The sequence below is a fragment of the Callithrix jacchus genome, chromosome 6 (assembly GCF_049354715.1).
Source record: "Callithrix jacchus isolate 240 chromosome 6, calJac240_pri, whole genome shotgun sequence".
In the NCBI taxonomy this organism is placed as follows: domain Eukaryota; kingdom Metazoa; phylum Chordata; class Mammalia; order Primates; family Cebidae; genus Callithrix; species Callithrix jacchus.
Window position 1 is genome coordinate 150,862,532 of NC_133507.1, and position 24,290 is coordinate 150,886,821.

Sequence of the window (24,290 nt, forward strand, 5' to 3'; positions counted from 1 at the left end):
ACAAACAAAAACTCATCTGTGGCTCATGCTAGGGCTGAAAGTCAAGTTATAACCATAGTTCAACTTCTCAGTATTAAAAATGACAAGCTGGACATGGTGGCTTACACCTGTAATCCTGGCACTTTGGGAGGCCATGGCAGGCAGATCTCTTGAGGCCAGGAATTTGAGGCCAGGGTGGCCAACATGGTGAAACCCTATCTCTGCTAAAAATACAAAACTTAGCCAGGCATGATGGTGCACACCTGTAATCCCAGCTACTCAGGAAGCTGAGACACAAGAATCACTGGAACCCAGGAGGTGGAGGTTACAGTGAGCAAAGATCACATGATTGAACTCCAGCCTGGGCAACAGAGCGAGACTCTGTTCCCCCCAAAATAAAAATAAGTATAAAATATAAATGACAAAGCACAGGCCGGGAGAGGTGAATGACTCACCAAGTTTCTGTCAGCTTATTTGAGAAAGAGCTAAGATAAAAATCTAAATTTGTAAACTCCCAGCTCAGTGCCTCTCTACCTTCCCCACCCACACTGCTCACTCCTACATCTATGCGTAGATGGAGAAGGCTAGTGCGGTTGCCTCCTAGGACCACTCCGCTTCCCCCATCTCAGTTGCCCTTCAGTTTTGCACTGGTACTTCTCTGACCCCACTCCTTACTGTACATTCCACGTATTTCTATGGCCAATTGCCCCTTTCCCATCCCGAGAATAACTTCATGACTCTGGGCAGTAATTGGTTCAGGAATCCAGGTCTTTATGTCAGTGAGGGAATGGCATTTAGCTGACCATGAAGGATAATTCCAAAATGTGTACACTACCCAGTTTGGGCCAATGAGAATTAATAAATATGTGAGGAAGAAATCCCCTACCTCCTAAGAGGGAGTCTCTGAGTCAGCCTCTAGTTCATCCTCTGAATGTCCTGACATTCATTCATTCAGCAAAGTTTTCTTAAGCAGCTACTATGTGCCAAGCACTTTTCCAGGCACTGGTGATACAACAGATACATAGGAGCTAAAGTGCTACCAGGAAAACAGAAAAATAAACAACTGAAAAAGTAACTCAATGGCATGGCAGACACTAGCAAGTATGATAAAAAATAATAATGCAGAATAAGAGAACATGGAGTAGAGTGGAATGAGTGGGTACACAAAAATATAGGGTAACCTGAGTATGTGAAGGCACAGCCATTCTGCCATTACAAGAGAAGGAGCCTGATGATGAAGCCATCACCCAGAGGAGAGCAGGACCAAGGAAACTGCAAATAAATGGAATAAGAGCTTCTGGATCAAGCTGTTCCTGAAGCTTGCCTCACTCCCAGACTACCAGTTACAAGATGTTATTATATTTTAAGTCAGTGTGTGTGTGTTGGGTTTTCTGTCAGTGACCTGCAATTAGAGGCATTCTAACAATTATATTAAATGAAATGACATACAGAGAATTTGATTTTCTTGAGAGCTTTTATTTGAGTCATTTCAAGATAGACCAATATTTGGTTGGAAATATACCTGAGGTGCATTTGAGATAGGAGAAGATTCTTTCCTAACAATTGTGAGGGTGAGAACAATTGCTCTGCATAAAACAAAACAGGAGATTGATTTTCTTATGGTTCTGGAGAGGGAGATGGGAAAGAGAGAAGAACAGGAGAGGAAGCAGAATCTGCATAGGTTGGAAAGTCACTTTCTTCATGCAATATGACCCTCTCTTGGCTCTCCCCCAAGGCCCTCAATAAAGTATATAATATCCTTCTAAGTTTTGCAGTTTGTAAGGGATTGAGATAAATTGAAATGATTGAAAAAGATATATCTTATATCTTATTGACCAGTCCAGGCCCTCAACTAACCAGGCCAGGTCAACAGATCCATAGGATGAATATCTTGCAGATATTTTGCAAATAAATGTGTAAAACTCTAGAACACATTTCCACTGATTCCATATTAATGGGTACCTTTGCCTTCTATTGTTAAGACCATGTCACCTTTCATTGTTCTCCCATATGCACTCTTCTATCTCTTTCTGCATTGACCCGTCATGCATTTTGCTATTCAATCAATTGAAACATTTAATAAAGGTCCGCAGAAGGCCTGCTATCATGCCAAGCACTAGAGTGATAAAGCTGGATAAGACAGAGTTTTTCTTGAAAGAGTTTGCTGCCTCAAGTGAGAATGGAGACATGCGTTCACCCATTCCATGTGCCTACCATATGCCATCACTATGCTGGCTCTTAAGTATGTTACCTCACTTACACTAGAGAATGTTTCTCTAAAGCAGAGGTCAGCCAACCTTGCCTGTAAAGGACCAGATATTAAACATTTTAGGCTTGTGCTGGCCAAGATATACAACTGAGTACTTGATATAGATACTTGGATAACAAGGGAGGAAATAACATTCTGCACATTTTTTATTAGTGAAAGTCAAAATATAGCAATAATTGAATACAATTTATTTTTGTAATACAGATCTACTAAGGAGAAGAATAAAACTCTTTGTGGGGTAGGAAATATTTCACTTAATTGAGGCTCAAAGTGAGTGTGTATGGTATGGTTTCAATGTCTTTCTTAGTTGCTTCAAAACTTCAGGTTAAATTTTAACCCCTATGCAACTGTATTAAGAGGTGTGGCCTTTAGAACTGAGTCGTAAGGGTTGTGCCCTCATGAATGGGAATAGGTGCTTCTATGAAAGGGTTTGAGGAGGGATTTCACTCCTCATTTTTCACCCCCTGTCCCTTCCACCATCTGAGGACACCATGTTTCTCCCCTCCAGAGGACGCAGTGACCACGCATCATCTTAGAAGTGGAAACCAGGCCCTCACCAGACACCAAACCTGCTGGCACCTTGGTTTTGGATTTCCAGCCTCCAGCACTGTGAGAAATACATTTCTGTTCTTTATAAATTGTCCAGCCTCAGGTATTTTGTTATAGCAGCACAAATGGAGTAAGACAGTTGGCTAATGTCAAATCAATTTCAAATGCTCATTTGTTACAAACCACTCTCACTGCAATGAAAGGAACCAATCTCCCTGGAAAAATGGCCAATTCTAAGGCTGACGCAGGAAATATACAGGATGAGCCTGGAGCATCTTGTATTGCCAAAAAGCAAGAAAGTGCTAAAATGCACACAGACACAGGCAGGGGGAGGCACACCACACACACGCACACACACACACACAGATACATGCACACATACAGAGATACACAATGATGAAAGTATGGCAAAGGTGTCAATTAGAAGAGCTCTCAATGGCCAGAGATGGAAAATTTTGAGCAACAAAAAAAGAGGTATTAAATTATACTCCAAACAGTAACACAAATGTCCATGAGTCCATACTAGTATAAACAAGTTATTGAATAAATAAATGAGGGAGAATAAACAAATTTCTCATGCAGGATCCCAAATAATTTAAGTAGGGACTTTGTCCTTAGGGAAGTGGAGAAACATAGCTCCCCTCTCCTTAAGTGCAGGCTGCAGACTGACTTCCTTCCAAAGAGTGTGGAAAGAAGGAGGAAAAGGTAATTTTATAGTGGAGAAGCCTGACAAACGCTTCAGCCAGTGATGAAGGTCAGCATCCACAGCGATAAATCATGCTGTTAGTATGTAACCTTGGTAAGACATGATGAGCATGGCACTTTAACTCTGTGGTTGTCCTCCCCAAAACCTATAACTACAGTCTGCTCGTGGGTCAAACATCATAAAAATCTATAGAGAAGACCATCTTAGAAAACACAGTGTCCTCCTCGAGGTCATAAAAACAAGGAAAGTCTGAGAAACCATTGCAGCCAAGAGTCACCTAAGGAGATGTGATGAGAAAATGCAACGTGGTGCCCTAAACAGGCTCCTGAAACAACTGAAAAAGGACAGTAGGCAAAACATAAAGAATCTGAATGAAGTGTGGATTTTAGTTCATAGTAAGGCATCAGTTCATTAATTGTGACAAATGTGCTTCACTAATGTAAAATGTTTATGAGGAAAACCAGATGTGGAGTAGATGGGAACTCTGTAACATCCTCACAACTCTTCTGTAAATCAAATGTATTCTAAAATAAAAAGTGTATTAAAAATTTACACACGAAATCACTCTTAGTTTATGGGCTGTGCCAAAAAAAGCTTTGGGCTCTATGTTGGCCTGTGGGCCATAGTTTACCAATACCTGCTCAAATAAGCTAGTTCTATTTCCATTTTGTAGCTGAAAAAACTGAGGTCAAGTACCAATTCTAATCACATCACTGTCCATGAAACCCTACTGTGAATAATATCAAAGTCTGTGCTCTTTATTGTAGCCTAGGCAAACTCTTCTTTCTCCTGCCTGAAAACATCTGATGATACCTCATTAACTCTCTAATCAGGAAGAAAAATATATTTAGGAGGTCCCAGGAGATTTTTTTGAAGGGCTCACTGAACCACGCTGACCGACACTCACCCCTAACAATAAGGGAAGCTGGAGAAGGTGGCAGCTGACATTTTCAATTCTATGGTGCATCAGAAGAAGGGCAGAGAAATAGCTGTGGTGGAGGCACCCAATGGTGTCTGCCAGGGTTGTTGTGAGTGGTTACTTAAAAATTTTAGGTGGTTTCATATATATCTTTCTTTTCTAAAGTTTTTATGTTTGTCCCTATAAGCAAACTGTAAAACCCTCTAACAGTAAGAATTGTGACTTAAACTATCTTATACCTGAAAAGTTTGTTTTGTTTACCTAAACCTATAACATTGTTTGAAGAGAAGATCAGTTCAGACTTCCACTTTTCAGTTCTTGGAGAAAATCACAGTCAGACAAAATTGTTCAAAAAATATATAGCCTCATGAAGCAAAGTCAGTAGGGCAGAGTTACTAAGTGACAGGGCAGGAGGCCCAAGCACCACTGTGCTAAGTGGAGTCTTTGGTACATATGTCACAGAGGCCAACTCAACTGTTAAGACCACTTGGAAATAACTTATCTGCATGGGCCATTTTGTAGCTAGAGTAAGGAGCTTTGAACAAACTCCTGAATAAGCTAGAAACACTGCTGTACCATTTCTAGATGGCAGGGATCCCTGTCATCACATGTAGTTGCTTTGGCTTATGAGGACCCACATATTAGAGAACTAATTATGGCTACATTGAGTTATGAGGCCACCATCAGTTCAAGAATTCTGGAGTAGACCGGGCACAGTGGCTCACGTCTGTAATCCCAGCACTTTGGGAGGCCGAGGCGGGCATATCATGAGGTCAAGAAATCCAGACCAGCCTAGCCAACATGGTGAAACCCTGTCTCTACTAAAAATACAAAAATAAGCTGGGTGTGGTGGTGCGTGCCTGTAGTCCCAGCTACTTGGGAGGCTGAGGCAGGAGAATTGCTTGAACCCAGGATGTGGAGGTTGCATTGAGCTGAGATCGTGCCACTGCACTCCAGCCTGGCACCTGGCAACAGAACAAGGCTCTGTCTCAAAAAAAAAAAAAAAAAAGAATTCTGGAGTAGCAGTTAATTCTTCCTTATCACGTATGATTTTCACAGATAGTGCAAAGAAACAACTTGAGATGGTGGAATTTTGACACCCTTAGAGACTGTGTTCCCTGCTCGAGGAGGACTACTCCTCACAGACATCACAATGTACTGACTGCAGATCCCAGTCACTAGTCATCAAAGTGAGGGTACTCCCCTGCTTTGTGATCATGTCTGTATCTAAAACAAGAACAGCAGCAACAGTAACAATAGCTAACATGTGCTGAATCTGATGGGCGCTGGAGGGAGATTCAGTGATTTACACACATTCTGGTGTTCAATGCCCACAGTGATTCTTCAAGGGAGGCCCTATCATGATCCCCAATTTTTTCAAATTTTGAAGCTTAGGCCCAGAGAGTTACTTGTCCAAAGTCATTACCAAGTAAACGATTGAAGCAGGATTTTTATCTACTCTGCTGCAAATAAGCTGCCCTAGTGGAGTTTACCTTTCCATCACAGTGCTCTTTGAAATGTAATTCTATATTTATTTATTAGATGAAGGTCTGGTTCAAAATAAGATATAAAATTGGGAGCCAGGATCATCGGTGGGGCTCCTGTTGGTCACTGGCTGCCTGACACAGAACAAGTGCTGGATGAGACAAATTCTTATCATCGCATGCTCAGATGAATAAGCTAATATCTTTAGATGGGTCTGGTGGCCACTCTCAGACTGTCAGAAGGCTCTGCCCAAGATCTGAATTTGTAGGCTCCATTAATTGGCTTTCAAGAGACAAACTGCAATTAATAAAAGAACTGTGATTAATAAAATACTTTAGTTTTTTAAACAAGTCCTTTTTTTTTTTTTTTTGAGATGGATTCTTGCTCTGTCACCAGGCTGGGGTGTGCAGTGGTACAATCTCAGCTCACTGCACCCTCCACCTCCTGGGTTCAAGTAATTTTCCTGTCTTAGCCTCCCAAATAGCTGGGATTACAGGCATGCACCACCACGCCCGGCTAATTTTTGTATTTTTAGTAGAGATGGGATTTCACCATGTTGGCCAGGATGGTTTTGATCTCCTGACCTTGTAATCTACCTGCCTCGGCCTCCCAAAGTGCTGGGATTACAGGCATAAGCCACCACACCTGGCCTAAATGAGTCCTTTAAGATGCATCATATATAGTGAATTTAAGACTTTGGGAGATTGAAAATGATCTCAGAGGGTGTGATTGAAGCAACTTGCAAATGAAGACCAATAAGCAAAGAAGACATGGAGGCTCAGATAATATCCAGGGACTCATGGGGGTGAAGAGGCAAATGCAGTTCAACTCACGCCTTTTCATGACTCTCTCCTGTCATTGATGAAGGTGTCTAAGCACCACACAACCAAAGGGTCTCTTAAAGGAAGAGGTGAGTAAATATGTCTGCACAACACTCTCCTGCATGTTCCAACGAATGTGTTTTTTTTTTTTTCTTTGAGACGGAGTTTCGCTCTTGTTACCCAGGCTGGAGTGCAATGGCGGGATCTTGGCTCACCGCAGCCTCCGCCTCCTGGGCTCAGGCAATTCTCCTGCCTCAGCCTCCCGAGTAGTTGGGATTACAGGCACACGCCACCATGCCCAGCTAATTTTTTGTATTTTTAGTAGAGACGGGGTTTCACCATGTTGACCAGGATGGTCTCGATCTCTTGACCTCGTGATCCACCCACCTCGGCCTCCCAAAGTGCTGGGATTACAGGCGTGAGCCACCGTGCCTGGCCTCCCACGAATGTTTAACCAACCAAGTTAATAGTTTGTTCTTACTTTACTTCCAAACACTTAACTAAAAACATTAACATGTTGCACTGTATCATTGAATGATCAGAATGTGGGTGCACTGCTGTGTCATTTGTAGGATTAGGAACAGATGTTTTGAGGGTAGAGCGGGAAGGAAAAGCATCTTAAATAATTCTTTTTGCTTAAAACTCTCCCTTACACCTGGTTCCAGGACTTCTCTTGGCCTTCCTTACCAGACATTCCCGTGTGCAGTTAAAAATGCATTTTTAAAAATAACTCTGAAACTTCAGAGCAGCATTTAGATACAAAATGGAACTGAATATAGGGTGGCTCTAAATGGCCTTCAAACTTCTGAGAACCGTGGAGCTGTCTGTTAAGGCAACTTCATTTGGCCTCCATAGGATGGCAGCATGCAAGGTATTTCCTGAGGCCACAAGGTGCCTGGCCTCAATGCCTAAAGCATCTCCGGATTCCAGCGTGCCCACTATTCACATGTGCCACATTTCACTGGCAAATTCGGATATAAAACTTCAGAAAAGAATTGTTATTTTTTTTCCCACATTTCACACTGACCAGCAGCTAGGGTGAGCTTACTGACAATCAGGAACTCAGGAAGATTTGCAAAGGCAAAGGAGAGGGCGGCAGCAGCCGCAGCACTATTAACCATGGGATTGTGTGACAATACCAAATCCAAAACGTTTCATATGTAGTTTTCAAAGAACAAAGGAGACAACGGCATCCTTGACTTGATAACATTTATTCAATACTCTTTGAAATTAGCAAGAATCAGAAGAAGCACATATCAATCAAATACAGCCACGAAAACATCCTAGAGATAAAGCTGCACTATGAGAAATACTCACTACTGAAGGAACCAGTACGCTCTTACGTTTACTATCTCTTAGCAACAAACAACTCAAAGGTGAATTTCATTTCCTCACAATATAAAAACCTTGACGTTTTAAAGAAAAATATAGATTCAAATCAATCAGAATTTGCCTCGCTAGGCCTTTTTATTACACACGTTTTTGAGGCCTAGTTCGACGACTGTTAGGAAAATGACAAAAACAACCTCGAAAGAATGTTTCCGCAAAGTTCAACAAAACAGTGCAGAAATTACGTACTTACCCATGCACAGAATAAGGCAAAGGCTAATTTCATTCGGGTTAGGAATAATCAATTTAACTAGCTTCTTTTTCACAAAACAAACAGTTCAGACTTCTTTTTAAGTAACGGGTATACTCTATGATGCATCTTACGCTACGTCACGTGGTTTTCCTAACTCTACTCAGAAAGGCGGCACTCACACGTCAAACAGAAACTTCTCCTTGACTAGACTTACTCTGTAACAACCGCAGAAAAGTATCTGGGTCTCGCGACAGTGTCTACTGTGAAAAGAGCACACACTAATAGAAGCATACGGTTGGGAGAGCTGAAGGTACATTAAAACGTAGTCTATAGGTTTCACAAATTTTGTTTTTAAAATACGTTTTTCAAACTAAACCCTGCAGAAAAGTAGCTCTTAAATATTCTACTGAAAACTCTTGAACAGCTAGCATTGTGAATTTCTTAAGCTTTTTATTTTCTTAAAAATATTTAAATGAGTGTAGTATCTCATCTTTTTGAAAAATAATCCAAAAAATGATTACAAATCTTTTGTTTTAATCAGTGTGACCAAGGGTTTGTCATCGGGGCTGTAATCTTCATAGGCGATGGGGCTCACATCATACATCGCAGGCCGAGATTTCTTTCCAAACCTGAAATCAGAGAGAAAGGACTCTGGTTAGATAAATAGTAGATCTCGCATTTAATTAAAAGCAAGGGATGAGCATAATTTATATGCGTGAATTAAATGGAACTGTAAAAATATATTCTCTAGCAAGTACAGGAACTTTAGACATCCTGATATTAACACCGGATGTGTATAAACATTAGTCTTTCGAGTTAGAGGCAAAAGAAAAAAATGTATTTCGTAAAACACAGAACTCAAATTAATGTTGGAGCTTGTAGGTTCAATCTTGGCAAAGCAGCCAAGCCTGGCAGCTCCACAATAGGTTTTAAGAAAATATATGTATTGATTTGTCTTTTTCTTTTGAGGCCCATAAATGTTTGGAGAGGCGAGTTTATTTTACATCCACTCTAGTGCCTGGAATACTGAACAGCAGGGCAGTCTTTCCCCGGCTGTGGACAGACACCATTCCTGAGGGATTTTCAGGGGATAAGCTGTGAAGGTTTAAGGTCATCTGAGATCCCGACGCAAGAGGGCAGAGGTGGGAAATGAGTTCAGATACAGAGTCTGTCCACAAACTATGCCAGAACTCACCATTAAATCCCACCCACCTATCACCTTCCAACCCTACGCACACAGAAGCTGGCGTTTTCCTCTGAGCACAAAGCCATAGTCCCAACAGGTTTGAACATATCAAAACGGCCTCAACAGCAGGACTGACTCCCAGAAGCCAGGGGAGTCAAAATCCAATTTCAGGACTTCCTGTCAAACCATTCTTAAGATGGCAATTTTTAAAATAAAGCCAACTCAGCTTCTGGGTGGTCTCTTCCCATTCAAGACCTCACCTTCCCTAAAACCCCTGGAGTACAACATAATTCAAACAATCCTCCTCCCTAACCCATCACCCCACCTCCTTTGTCTGGACAACATTTTTTAACTGTTTCAAGTCCACCAGGGCTCTTTGGCATTTGAAAAGAACCTTAAATGTTAAAACATTCCTAGGATGGGGTCCGTAGGAATTACAGGGGCTTACTTGCCAAGGCTCCCGTCCCAACTTGTCTCTTTTCTTATTTTCTCCCTGGATATCTTTTGAAAGTCTGTCTTCTCATGTACAGAGATGGGAAGTAGACTCAAGTGAGAAGTGAGAAAACTGTGTGTTTTTCATATGATCTTTCATTTTCAACTGTCATCAATCTTGTATTCCAATCCTCTCAAGTTGTACTGGCTTTGAAGAATGCAAAGGTACATGCTATGCCAGGCAGGCACTAGCAAAACGTAGGGTTAAATAGTTCAAGCATTCTGCCCTCAGAAGAACCCACAGCTATTACTGCAATTTTACAAAAGACTTCAGTAATACTTTCTAAAATGAAAGTCCACCATGGTGCTCACATAGATGTGGGTCAGACTCCAGCCTGCAGTCTATTTCCCTAAATGGAGTGAGGTCTGCATAATCTAAGGATGGAAAAAATGTCAACAGAGTAAAAGTGTCAACAGGCCCGTTGGGTCTTACACTTTTTCCCAAGTCTGACAATTTCCTAGGCTACTTTAAGATGCAAATATTTTGACAATTTATTTCACATAAAATAGCTACATGCATCACCACTATTAATAATAATTTAACAAAAAATACCCAGCAAAGAGCTCTCCGTACCCTAACACAGTAGGCTATAAAGAGTTTTGACCTGAGGGCCAACAAATTATACTGATTAATTATTTCATTGGATGGCTGAAAGGATAAACCTGAGCAACTTAATAGATGGCATATATCTTTAAAACGCCCATTTTTAAATATAATTGCATAGTTCGAAAAAGATCTGCTTCCTCAAAATCTAGAACATTAAAGCTTACTTCATTTTACTTAACCCAATAACAATCTATAATTCGAAGGGCTGTAAACCTGGATGTTGCCTTGGAACTCAATATTGTCAAGGCGGGTTTAAGGAGGAGTGTCACAGATCCACCGAGTATGAGGCAAGGTCTGATGCTACTCAAGAGTGAGTCACGTGGTCACCTATGCATGTTCAAAGTTGACTGAAGAACAAGGAGCACCTCTCTGTGTCTACCCTTAGTTAACGGAGCTGTGTGGCTCAGTCCTAATGGGATTAACTCCAAATGAGTATGGCTCATCAAGTATAATGCAAGTTACAGAGGTGGTTAAAATAAGACCAAGAGCCCCAGCACTAGAAGAGAGAGCAGGCAGGCCTGGAGCTGGAATCCCTGTACTTTGATTTACTGGCTGTGAAAACTTTGTCCAAATTCCTTAGGAGAATTTTGGAGGTTGCTACCTGAAATGCAGTACGTACCCTACGGAAGCTAAAATGGCTTCCTTTATAGAAACATCACAGTTTTCAAACACACGGAAAAGTGAAAAGACTTTGCTTGCATCTCCTGCACCTCTCACAGTGGCAGGCTTATATTTGTTGATAAACAAATGTGCATTCATATCTACATTTCAAAGACTGACAGTTTTTTTATATCTCGGGCACTAAATCAACATCGGAGGCTGCCTATTTTATTGTAGGCATTTTTATGCAAGTGTTCATTTTTAAAATAACAAACTACTTTTTATCATAAAAGTATATTTTAATTGTAAAAAAAATAAATAAATAAAATAAAATTGGAAGCTCGAGAAAATTATAATATAGACTTGGGGTTAGCAAACTACAGTCCACAGGCCAATTCAGCCTGACGCCTGTTTTTCAAATAAAGTCTTATTGAAACATAGTCAAGCCAATTCACACTTCCTCTGGCTGCTTTTGCACAATATAGGCCGAGTTGAGTAGTCATGACAATATGGCCTGCAAACTCTAAAATCTTTTACAGGTCCCTGATGAAGACCATAAGCATCACCCTTAGTCCTGCTCTCTGAAGGACGTGTCAATGTTTTATACATTATTCTTTAGTCTGCCCATCCCTCATTTCCACATCTATTCATTTTACAAATATGTATTAAGCATCTCTGAAAGTATTATATATAGTAATTATTACATATTTTAACAAAATTGAGAAAATACTCTGCATACTGTTTTAAGACTGATTTTTTTAATCAATATTCTATATAATGTTTTACTTAGCGTTCTTATTAAGTAAAAAAAAAAAATCCTGCAAGTTAAAACAATAATAAAATGTTTCTTCTGTGCTGCTGGGTGGGGTGGGCTGGGTGGAACACTCAGGGTTTATAGTCACATGTTTCCACCTGAGGTAGCTCATGGCCCATGACATGACCACAGACAATGACACTTGGGAAATGTCTGTTCATGGTCCATGAGGAAGCCAGATGTTTAAAAGATGGGAATGAGTTGACATACTCCCCTCCTCCTGGAAAAATAGCTTGAATACCCTCATGTGGTGGCTCAGTCTCTGGCCGCTTCCCAGTCCCTTGAGGGGTGATGCATCCAGCACTGTCCCTGGTGCTCACTCAATGTCGTGTTCCACTATCTTGTTTTCACTGATTGATCATTTCATCTCATCACCATAACAACCTTGTGAAATGAGTACATCTCATTTATCCTATATTATAGATGAAGACACAGAAGTTTATCTCATTTATCCTATATTACAGATGAAGACACAGAAGACACATCTCATTTATTCTATATTACAGATGAAGACAGACCTTGGTGGGAGGTGGAGCTATCTGGCTTCCACGCCTAGAATCTGAACACTTTGTTGCAACCTTCGTGCATGCAAGGACCCCATAAACTGAAGCTCTCATTTAACCTGTGCCTGACAAGAGCCTGTGTAGTGCTGCATTGAAAGGCATCACCTTCAAACCAGCAAACCTTCCTTCTCGTTTACAAACTCTGGCTTACAAGTCCTGGCTTTCTCACTTGCAAACTCTGTGACCCTTGTGTAAATTGTATTATCTCACTAAGCCCAAATTCCTTTTGCCTATAATGGGTGACTAATGATACACGGACGCTTCAGTGCTTGTGAGATGCTTGCAAATGAGTTATCTGTGAATGAAACAGCGCGGTGTCTGGCCCACGGGAAGCACTCAGTCGATGTTGGCCATCACAGAGGCACTAACAGAAAAGATAGCACCAGTAATATCAGTTAGCACAGACGTCTCAAACCTCCTATTTGATGATAAGTCTTGTGTGTCTATTTCTTCAAAGAAACAAAAGATACCGCAACCCGTTATAAGGCAGATCAAAGAGCATACATTCTTCTAGTTCATGGTCCTCTGAAAGTTAACTACTAAAACAATGCCACAGAGAGAATGTCAGATCTTGAGAAAGGTCAAAATTGGAAGGTTTTGAGCTATCGGGGGAAAAAACTGAACATGCCCCCTATTATCTGTTTCCTGTGATCAGGCACGTCTGGCTCACAGAGCATCAACCAAGTGGGACCTCGGTGTCAGGACTTGGAGAGCCCTGGCTTTGCTCCTGCTGGTCAGTCACAAGCTCTTCACTGCCTGAGTAAAAGCAAAGCAGGCATGGAGCAGATGACTCCTGGGATGAGGAAGAGGGGGAAGGGTCTCCTTAGCACCAATAGACTCTGACATCAGAATCATCCGACATGGCCTCAGTCACTCATGACTATCACAGGTGACCCACTTCATGTGTCCTGTGTGGCTGCTGGGCTGTAGTTATTCTCATCCAATGTCACCTCCAAGTAGTAGCAGGGATTCAGCCCATAAAATGGACACTGGCTCTTGAAAACTAGGGAAAGGATAACATCAAAAGGTCTGAGTTTTTGCCAATGCCTTTCTAGGGTTTCCAGGAAAAGAGAGCAAAGAGAGCCAACCAGCCCAGGACCCCGCCATGGCCTCTACACAGCCACGCTGCAGAAACTACAGGTTGTAGCTGAATAAACGCTCAGAAGAGAAGTTTTCCCAAAGGGAAGGTATTGTTTTAATGTCAATAGTTTTATCTGCAGTCACTGGTGCATGCAGGAGCTTGTCCGTTAGGAATTCTGCAGTAAATATTTTTGATATAAATCAGCACCAAATAAGAACCAGGTTTATAAATGCTTTCAAGTTGATTCTTTCCTTCCAAGAGTATTCAGTTAAATATCTTCCCCATGGGCCATATGCGCAAAATGCTGAGAGGAATCTTCACTGATTCTGGGGCTGAAATAAAACACTCCTGCTCTTGAGCCCTGAAGGACTGTAGCCATGAATGCCTGTAGGGACACAGGGAATCTGCATTATTGGGTCTCCCAACACGTGAAATATAATGTATGGATTCTGTTCCCTCCTGGTGAATGAAGCCCCTCTGAAATGATGAGGAGAGAAAAGATTCTTGGGCACCAAACAAACTTGTCAATTCTCTGCCTCTTTTTATGTTCCTCATCTCTGATCTAGTAATTTCAGGATACTGTAAATGCTCCTCTAGGCTGGGGGCACTAGCTAAGCTGGTACCCTAGGATGAGTCTACCTCTCAAGCAGGTCAAGGCCCCCTAGGCCAACCTTTAACTGAGATCATCCATTCATTTCAAACCTCAAATTTTAGTGAGATCTACTACCTGCCAGGATACACTGGAGACACAGAAATAAAATCTACTGCCTTTGATTTACAGGGTAGTGGAATAAAGAGTCAAATAAACAATTAAGGTGGGGCTTGCAAGGCCTGGTATCAGGCTTCCTGGGTGTTGCATTGTCTCAGGTGGCCCTGAAAGGAAGGCATTAAGATGAGCAGCCAGCCAGGCGCGGTGGCTCACGCCTATAATCCCAGCACTTTGGGAGGCCCAGGCAGGTGGATCACGAGGTCAAGAGATCCAGACCATCCTGGTCAACATGGTGAAACCCCATCTCTACTAAAATACAAAATATTAGCTGGGCATGGTGGCATGTGCCTGTAATCGCAGCTACTCAGGAGGCTGAGGCAGGAGAATTGCCTGAATCCAGGAGGCGGAGGTTGTGGTGAGCCAAGATCGCGCCATTGCACTCCAGCTTGGGTACCAAGAGTGAAACTCCGTCTCAAAAAAAAAGATGAGCAGCCATGCAGCCATGCAGCCATGCAGGGCCCAAGATGGAGGAGAGTTGAGTTCTCTGTTTTCCCTCGTGGTACATAAGCAACAGTGGGTGCAGCTCCCACTTCAGCACTGAGGCAGATGCTCAGGGTCTCCCAAGTTCTCCCTCCCACTGGCTCTTCCCCGTGGAAGCTGAGTTCTGGCTTTTGCTTCTATTAGAATGACAAGATCACTGTAAGATCTGGGAATTGGATTTTGAGAATTTCTTTCAGATAAAGCAAACTCTTTGAACCTCTTAGCTTCTATGACATTCAGACAGAATTTGGGTCTTCTCATGTCTTTTTTCTGAGATGAAGTCTTGCTCTGTCACCCAGCCTGGAGTAAAGTGTTATGATCTCAGCTCACGGCAACCTCCACCTCCCGGGTTCAAGTGCCTCTTCTGCCTCTACCTCCAGAGTAGCTGGGATTACAGTGCTTATCTTTGTTGTTGCTGTTATCATTTAATTAGGTGGATATAAGAAAATATTTATGATATTTCACTTGTATTTCTTATCATTCCCACGGTAACCAGAATCTGAAGCTACACTTTCCCAATAAGTACCTAGCAAAAAGCTAAGCAGAAATTCAAAATAAACACGGAACCCATTGATGAAGAGTAAAAATCTCAGTGTAGAAAGGCAGATGTGTCCTGTAGGAGTGCAGTTGTGAAGGCGACTGCAGCCGGCTCTCAGGCTGCCTGATTTGGAAATGAGCAGAAGTGGCAGAGACAGAACCCAGGAATGATGTTCAACCTCTACAGGCCTGCCCAGGTTGATGGAAAAAGGTCCTCAAAGGAAACAAGATGGAGATGAAAAGGATGGAAAAGATTAAGGATGTAGATATGTGCTATTGAGAGGGAAAACCCAGGGTTTTTGGTTTTGTTTTTGTTTTGAGACAGAGTCTCCATCTGTCAACCAGATTGGAGTGCAGTGGCACCATCGAGAAGACTCACTGCAACCTCCAACTCCCAGGTTCAAGTGATTCTCCTGTCTCAACCTCCTGAGTAGCTGGGATTGCAGATTCCCACTGTGATGCCTGACTACTTTTTGTTAATAGAGATGGGGTTTCACCACATTGGCCAGGCTGGTCTCAAACTCCTGACCTCAAGTGATCCACTTACCTTGGCCTCCCAAAGTGCTGAGGTTACAGGTGTGAATGACCATGTCTGACCAGGTTTTCTCATGTCTTGACCAATACCAACATAGGACATCCAAAGACAGATCATAACCAGTTACCTTGAGCCCCAATCTTAAGGCATCAAACTCACCCCACTTTTCACTACAGCACCCTTACGTTCTGAATTGTGTGCTTGAGATTATTCTATCAATTAAAAGAAGAGATGGCTTACTTCAATAAACAATATTGCTATTATTTTTGAAATATATACTCTTCAAAATCAGTAAAATGTTATCTTAGCTGATTATTTTGTGCTATATAATAGATTTGGAGAAGTAAATATGGGGTTATCTGTTTATACCATCTTTAATATTTGTAATGGATGCTGGACTATACCAAGATGATGGGTTGATCTGTGTAGCAAGTCACCATGGCACGTGTTTACCTATGTAATAAACCTGCTCATCCTGCGCATGTACCCCGGAACCTAAAATAAAAGTTGAAAAAAAAGTATATACATATTTGTAATTTATACATGACTGCCAGAACTCTCCAAGGAGGGATAGTTATCACTTTATACAGTTGAGGGAGCTCCGTTTGTGGAACGTTAAAAGATCTGTCTAAACTGCAGATTCAGGTAATGGAGTCAGTAAGACTCAAAGCTACACCTCACCAGAACTTACACTCATTCTACACACCACACTAACTCCTTGTCCCTCGAGCCTTTCTCCCAGAAAGGGACAATGCTTTATAAATATTCACTCTAAAAGTAGAAAGATAGCTCTTTATCCTTCTTTTACTAGGTCTTTAAGTCGTCAAATGATTTATATTTTGACTTATATTTATATATAAGTCAAATCATTTAAATGCTGACTGTTGGAAGACTAACATGGCAAAAGACATTCTCCAAAGAAAAAATTCATCAAAAAAGTTTTTAGTACACTGTGATCACAAATCAGATATATATAGTAGCAGAGCAACACAAATTAGATGACCAAATGTATTCAATGTAAACAAAACAAAAGGAAAAGCTAGCAGCAAATTAAAAGGAGTTTGTTTATCAAGTGGCCGAATGATCTATCCCCACATGCAATGTGGAACCTACATTCCATTCTTTAAAATCTCCTCTTTGCAGATGGAAAGTCCTGTGTATAATAAGACCCTGTTCCCAAGAATGCACACATAAAGGCAGCATTCCCCACACCGCCCCTGCAGCCCACCTGGCGTGCCGGATGGACGCGATGGCATTGCTGAACTCGCTGTCGATGCTGCGGCAGTTATAGAACTCCTCGTAGGCTGGCCTGGAAGATCCCTGGTACTCGATGCGGCTGATGCGGCAAATCCCCACAATCAGGATGATCAGCATGAGGATGAAGGCCACACAGAGGGCTCCGATAATGATGTAGAGGGAGTGCCGTGGCATGTTTGTGAGGCTCTCTGCCATGTGCCCAGACTTCCACTGGAGGTCTGCAGGCAAAAGTAAGCAAATGGCTGGGTATGAGTTGTGGCCTTTAGAATGTGAAGGTCTTTTTCATCTTTGCATAGATAACATAAAACCTAAGTTCCATCCAAACTTGGAAGAATTATTTTCTATGGATTATCCAGACCCAGGATTAATATCCTTACTACATAAGAACTTCTTATGAATCATTAAGAAAAACCAGAAATCCCAGAACTTTAGGAGACCAGGGCAGATGGATCACTTGAGATCAGGAGTTTGAAACCAGCCTGGCCAACGTGGTGAAACCCCATCTCTACTAAAAATACAAAAATTAGCTGGGCAGATGGCAGATGCCTGTAATCCCAACTACTTGGGAGACTGAGGCAGGAGAATTGCTTGAACAGTTTCAGTGAGCCAAGATTGCACCACTGCACTCCAGCCTGGGCGACAGAGTAAGACTCCATAACAAACCAACAAACAAACAAAAACCAGAAATACACCACAGAAAAAATGGTCAAAGGAATTCATCAAAAAAAAAAAAATACAAATAGAAAATTACTTGGCTTCGGAATTACAAAAAAAAAAAATGTAACTCCTCTACCAGCTCCCAAATATTACTTTAACATTTTGATAATTAGATTTTTTTCAGATAATTTTTTTAAAGAAATAAAATGTGGCTGGGCATGGTGGCTCTTGCTTGTAATCCTGGCACTTTGGGAGGCCAACTCAGGCAGGTTGCTTTGAGCTTAGACATTTGAAACCAGCCTGGGCAATAGAGCAAAACCCTTTCTATACAAAAAATACAAAAATTAGCCAGGTATGGTGGCACACACCTGTGGTCCCAGCTACTGAGGAACCTGGGAGACGGAGGTTGCAGTGAGCTGAGATCACACCACCACACTCCAGCCTGGGCAACAGAGTGAGACCCTGTCTCAAACACACACACACACACACACACACAGAGCTAAATTTTCCTCACCCTATTCTCTCTCTCTCTACTCCACCAGCACCAATATAATTTATAAAATTCAAAAAATAAATAACCTAAATCTTTAACACTCAGTGAGATGAAAAAATATCCATTAAACAAAAGAATAAAAGCATGTTACCAAACAGGATCTACTTGGACAGTACAATAATTTGACAATATCTTATGAATTTAAAATATCTGTATGCACATTGAAAAGCTCAGAAAGATAGTCTGATGATAATGGCAAACATATATTGATTTCTTATTATAAACTAAGTTCTTTTTAAAAACAGCTCATTGAATCATTATAAGCACCAGAAGATACATTGTTCTCTCTCCCCACTTTACAAAGGAGGCCTAGAGAATTGACATCACTTAGAGTGAATACATCTGATGCAAGTCAAGATCTGAGGTCTTAGCCTTTGAACAGCAACATGCTAACAACAGTGATCTCTAGAAGACAGAATTAAAAATGATTATTTTCCTCTGTATACTTCTCAGTCTTTCCCAGGTTTTAAAAATAAAAATTTACTCCTTTTACAATGAAGCAATAAGCAATACATTATTTAAAGAAGACATTTTTAGGATCATCTTCAGCGTAAGACTGGAAATAGTATCAGCCTTGGGATCACACCAACCTTGCTTTCAATCCCAGCTCCTACATTTACTCAATCTCCTTGAGCTTCAGTTTCTTTACTTGTAAAATGGAAATAACATATACCTCATTGGCTTGCTGTGGCATAAGTTAGAAAACATGTTTTTAAAACATTTAAAACTTTTAACTTTTTAAAAAGTTAAAAAGTCCACTCCTGGGCATGTGATCCTTAAAGAGGAGCAGCCATGGTGGTGAAGGAGGGAAGGACAAAGGGGAGCATCCTATCCCCTAAGGCATCTGCTCTGAGCTGAGGATTATCGAGCATGGCCCTGTGTTATTACTAAAAGCACCAATCTGTATTAGCAGAAAAAAACTAGAAGGACAGGATGTAATCTCTGTGCTTGGTGTAGGTCAAGAACATCAAGTTATTTCCAGTTTTAGATCTGCACCCAAGTGAAACTCTCTAGATAGTGTATATTTGAAAGGAAACTGTGGACATTTTAAGGAGCTAGGTAAGACCAAAGAGAATCTGAACTCATATGGAATAAAGGATGCTTTCTCTACCTTACTCACACCACCACCACCATTCCACACTTCCCCACCCACACCAGGACATCACTTTCATGGTAGAATTCCAAGTGCCTGCAAATGAGATACAGAGGTTAGCAGAAATGGGAATGAACCTGTCTTTCCATGAAATCCACAGGACTCTTCTCACTGTTCCGTTATCAGTGAGAGTATTTGTGGCCTCTAGATACACCCTCATCTTAGCTATATCTTCAACCATCATAGAATCTAAAAATCACAATTAGCTATTCCTTACCTTGAAAAGCTGCAGTCTGAAGAAGTGTACAGATAGATACTCAAACAGGGGCCCAGGCCTGCAGACCCACTTCCTAGAAGCTAACAAAAAAATGGCCCACGTGCCCAGGCTGGATGCTTCCTGAGAATTTGAGAACAGATGAATAATGTGATTTCCCAGTTTGCATCCAGACTCTCCTGAATATTTCACTTAAACCTTTGAAGCCTGGTTTATCATTTGAGTCTGCCTGCCTGGGCTTATAAGGCCTGTGGAGCTTAGTAAAACTAAATGACCATTAGTGCATTCACTGTTCCAGCTAAGCCAACTCACACACAGGAAGACAGAGCAATATAAATCATCAGAAACAAATAGTCACAATGGAAGGAGAAGGGGTTTTGGGAAATCAGAACCAAGGCTCGATCCCCAAATCAGCAGCCGTCTCATTTGGCAATACCTGGTGTGTGCTGAGAGAGAAAACTTGTTTTTCTGGCTGAAAAAGCAAGCGTGATTCACTTGATTTCCAAATATTATAACATGCTCTAAAAAATTCAGTTGCAGGCTGGAGTCCAACACTCAACAGAGGATGTTATAACATCCATTTAGAATCAATACAAGGGCAGCCAGTACTATGTTTTCCTCCAACTCGGTAGAGTGCTCAGATCTGATCACTATGGAAGATCACAGGAGTTCTTGGTGAGTTCTTGCATTTTATGCATAAGCTTCATAGAATTAACTTACATATCATAAGTTATCATTGTGTATACACAGTGAGTACACAACCACACGGCTACTAAAGTGAAAAAAAAAAAACATACTGGGCTATGTGCTCAGTGCAGTGTCCCAGGTCTGACTGCTTGCATTTCTGACCATCTGCTCCATATCCCAAAAATCTGTATTCCAAGCTGTTTGGACTTTCAGGAAAACTTTCTCAAGATTTCTCCTACAAGCTCTGCTTTCTTCCCTCCCCCTGCCTTTCTCTTTAAAGCTAGATTCCCTCCTCACTGTCATCCAAAACTTTTTTGATAGAAATGACTGCGGCTACTTTACAGGCTAATTGGTTTAGTAGCTGGGATGGATCTGGATAAGTCCAATACTAGGCAGCAAATTTATCTCTGCCAGGTGGCTGCAACCACCATCTCTCCATCCAGATGCTATCCTCATAAGTCATTACTTTGCTGCATCCCAGGAGTCCCATCACATAAATCGTTGACTATGTTGGCTACAGCATGGCATGGGAAAGAATTGTGAACCAGAATGTGCCAGATGGGTTAGATGGGTTGATCTCATCAGCCCAGCAGGTGCGTGACCAGGAATGCATGTGCCTGAACTGTTCAAGAAAAATGGCACACTTGTGGGTCTGACGGATCATTTGCATTTTTGTTTAAACTAAATTTGTTTGAGGTTTTGTATTTTCCAAAGTGCTTTTGCATTAAACATTTCAGCTGGCCCTAAACAAACACCTTGAGCTCGGCAGACGTGCTAGACTTGGATCAGTTGCTCAAGGTGAAGTACGCAGTCAGTGGCCAAGCTGAGAATGAAATCAGACCCACCTCCACTCTGCCAGAAATAGACTCCAGTCTAAAATACATATCCCACATCTACTTTTCAATTTACCTAGATGAATGTAGCTAGACTAGTTAATTTGCTTACCTATGTTATTTTTTTTTAATTTATTTATTTATTTTACTTTAGGTGCATACTGTATCTGGCATTTCTCCCCATGTTATCCCTCCCCACCCTCCCCTCCCTCCCCACCCCCCATTGTCTCTCCCCTGTGCCCCCCAACTGTCCCCTGTGTGTGATGCTCCTCTCCCTGAGTCCACATGTTCACACTGAGATATCATCTCACGCCAGTTAGAATGGCGATCATTAAAAAAATCGGGAGACAACAGATGCTGGAGAGGATGTGGAGAAATAGGAACACTCTTACCTGTTATTTTTTAAAGAGCAAAAGTGAGAATGTGTCTTATGAAGATGTTATTTAGCTTAATAATTTTTTAGACCACTTGCTGCCTAGAACAATTGTGAGGAGGGATGTCAAATTACTTTGTTTTCTATAGCTAAAGGTTAGCAAGACAATCAAAGCAGTGAGACTAAAAAAAGATTAACAACTCTCGTTAATCTCTAGAAGAGGAATAAATGAGAAAAGGGAATGAAAGAGATCATCTCCTTCATGGAGGTCCATTCACTGAGCATATGAATTAAGGACCTACTATGTGCCAGGGACAGTACTGACTGACAGGGATGGAGAGCAAGGGAAAATAGAGAGAAAAGTAGGCTCATGCAGCCCCCAGTTTTTTGAGGAATACAGGGATCAGGCAAATGTTGACACACACACAAAATGTAAAAGTACAATTGTGCAATGTCTACAAGGGATGAGCTCTTTAGTGCAGCAGGAGGACAGCAGATATTTCACCTCACTAACTGTCAAGAGAGCTTGCACAACAGGAGCTCTTAGGGAGTTAGGTTCTAAGTGTGAGTGGGGGCTAACCAGGGATGGGCAAGAGCAGAGGGGTACTGCCACAGGCAAAGAACCAGAGTGAACACAGGCCTGTGGGAGGAAGGCGAGGGAGCAGAGTGAGAGCAGGAAGGAGAACAGTGTGACTGCTTGAGAGAGAGGCAGGGAGTGGCCCCAGCAAGGAGGAAGGGCCTCCTTGCAGAGTAGGGCAGTGTGGCCTTGGGTCTTTAGTCACTTATTTATTTTAATAGGAGCTTGGCACATTCAGGGTGGAAAACAGGGGGCGGGAGGGTCTGAGTGTTCCAATTTGCACTTTGAAAAGATCCTTCTGCCTGTGCATGAAGACAAGTTTTGAGGAGCAAGACAAAAGCCTGTTCAGAGCCTCCTGTAGGATGAAGCAGAGTTAGTCGTAGCTTGGCCTGGGGTGATGGACATGGAGACAGGGAGAGGGAAATGTATGTGAGTGATGTGTTAGGGGGAATCAATCAGACTAAATGCAGCTTGTACAGATAGGCCAATAAGGGGAGAGAAACCAGGAGGCCAACTCTTGGTTTCCTGACTTTTATTACTGGATGGATGAGGTGTTGTAGCCGAGTGAGATGACCAGGTTTGAAAGGAAGATCCTGAGGTTTTTTTTATACATGTTAAATTGGAGGTATCAATTCTGGGCATGGGCTTTGGAAAATAATATATGACTAAATCCTCAAAAGCAATTGTAACAAATGCAAAATTTGATAAGTGAGATCTAATTAAACTAAAGAGCTTCTGCACAGCAAGAGAAACTATTGACAGAGTAAATAGACAACCTACAGAAGAGGAGAAAATGTTTGCCAATGATGCATCCAACAAAATCCAACGAAGATCTAATACCCAGAATGTATAAGAAACTCAAACAATTAAACGAACAAAAAACAAATAACCTCATTCAAAAATGGGCAGGAGGTATGAACAGACACTTCTCAAAAGAAAACATGCAAGTGGCTAACAAACAAGAAAACAATGCTCAACGTTACTAATTATCAGAGAAATGCACATCAAGACCACAATAAGATAACCATTTCATACTAGTCAAAATGGCAATTATTAAAAAGTCAGGAAACAACATATTGGCAAGGCTAAGAGAAAAAGGGAATATGCTGTTGGTGGAAATGTAAATTAGTTCAGCCACTATGGAAAGCAGTTTGGAGATTTCTCAAATACTACTCAACTCAGCAATCTCATTATGGGGTATATATCCAAAAGAAAACAAATTGTTCTACAAAAAAAAAAAAAAAAACACATAGGCACTTGCATGTTCATTGCAGCACTATTCACAAAAGCAAAAACATAGAATCAACCAAGGTGCCCATCGATGGTGGATTGAATAAAGAAAATGTGGTGCACATACAGCATGTAATACTATGCAATCATTAAAATAAAAGAATGGGCCAGCACGGTGACTCACGCCTGTAATCCCAGCACTTTGGGAGGCCAAGGCAGGTGGGTCACAAGGTCAAGAGATCAAGACCATCCTGGTCAACATGATGAAACCCCATCTCTACTAGAAATACAAAAATTAGCTGGGTGTGGTGGTGCCTTCCTGTAGTCCCAGCTACTCAGGAGGCTGAGGCAGGAGAATTGCTTGAATCCAGGAGGTGGAGGTTGCAGTGAGCAGAGATCACACCATTGCACTCCAGCCTGGGTAACAAGAGCAAGAGTCCATCTCAAAAAAAAAAAAAGAGTGAAATCCTGTCCTTTGCAGCAACATGGATGCAGCTGAAGGCTATTATCCTAAGTGAATTAACATAGGAACAGAAAACCAAACACCACATGTTCTCACTTATAATGGGAGCTGCCCACTCACAGTGGCTCACACCTGTAATCTGAGCAGTTTGGAAATCTGAAGCAGGTGATAGCTTTGATCTCGGGAGTTCCAGACCAGCCTGGCCAACATGGCGAAACCCTATCTCTACTAAAAATACAAAAAAATTGGCCAGGTATCATGGCACATGCCTATAATCCCAGCTACTTGGAAGGCTGAGGCACAAGAATGGCTTCAGCCT

The 24,290-nt window shown here is 41.6% G+C and overlaps 1 protein-coding gene across 2 annotated transcripts in view; it reads right to left on the reverse strand.

Moving 5' to 3' along the window:
• Positions 1-7,923: 7,923 nt before the first annotated feature.
• DNER (delta/notch like EGF repeat containing) overlaps positions 7,924-24,290 on the reverse strand; it is a 379,011-nt gene continuing 362,644 nt past the window's right edge. For both annotated transcript variants that reach the window (XM_002749868.6, XM_054258006.2), the window contains exons 12-13: positions 17,203-17,449; positions 7,924-8,939 (exon numbers count right to left, since the gene is read on the reverse strand). In XM_002749868.6, the coding sequence (XP_002749914.3) occupies positions 8,828-8,939; positions 17,203-17,449 (359 nt within the window). In that variant the 3' untranslated portion in view covers positions 7,924-8,827. The remainder of the gene's footprint in view (positions 8,940-17,202; positions 17,450-24,290) is intronic.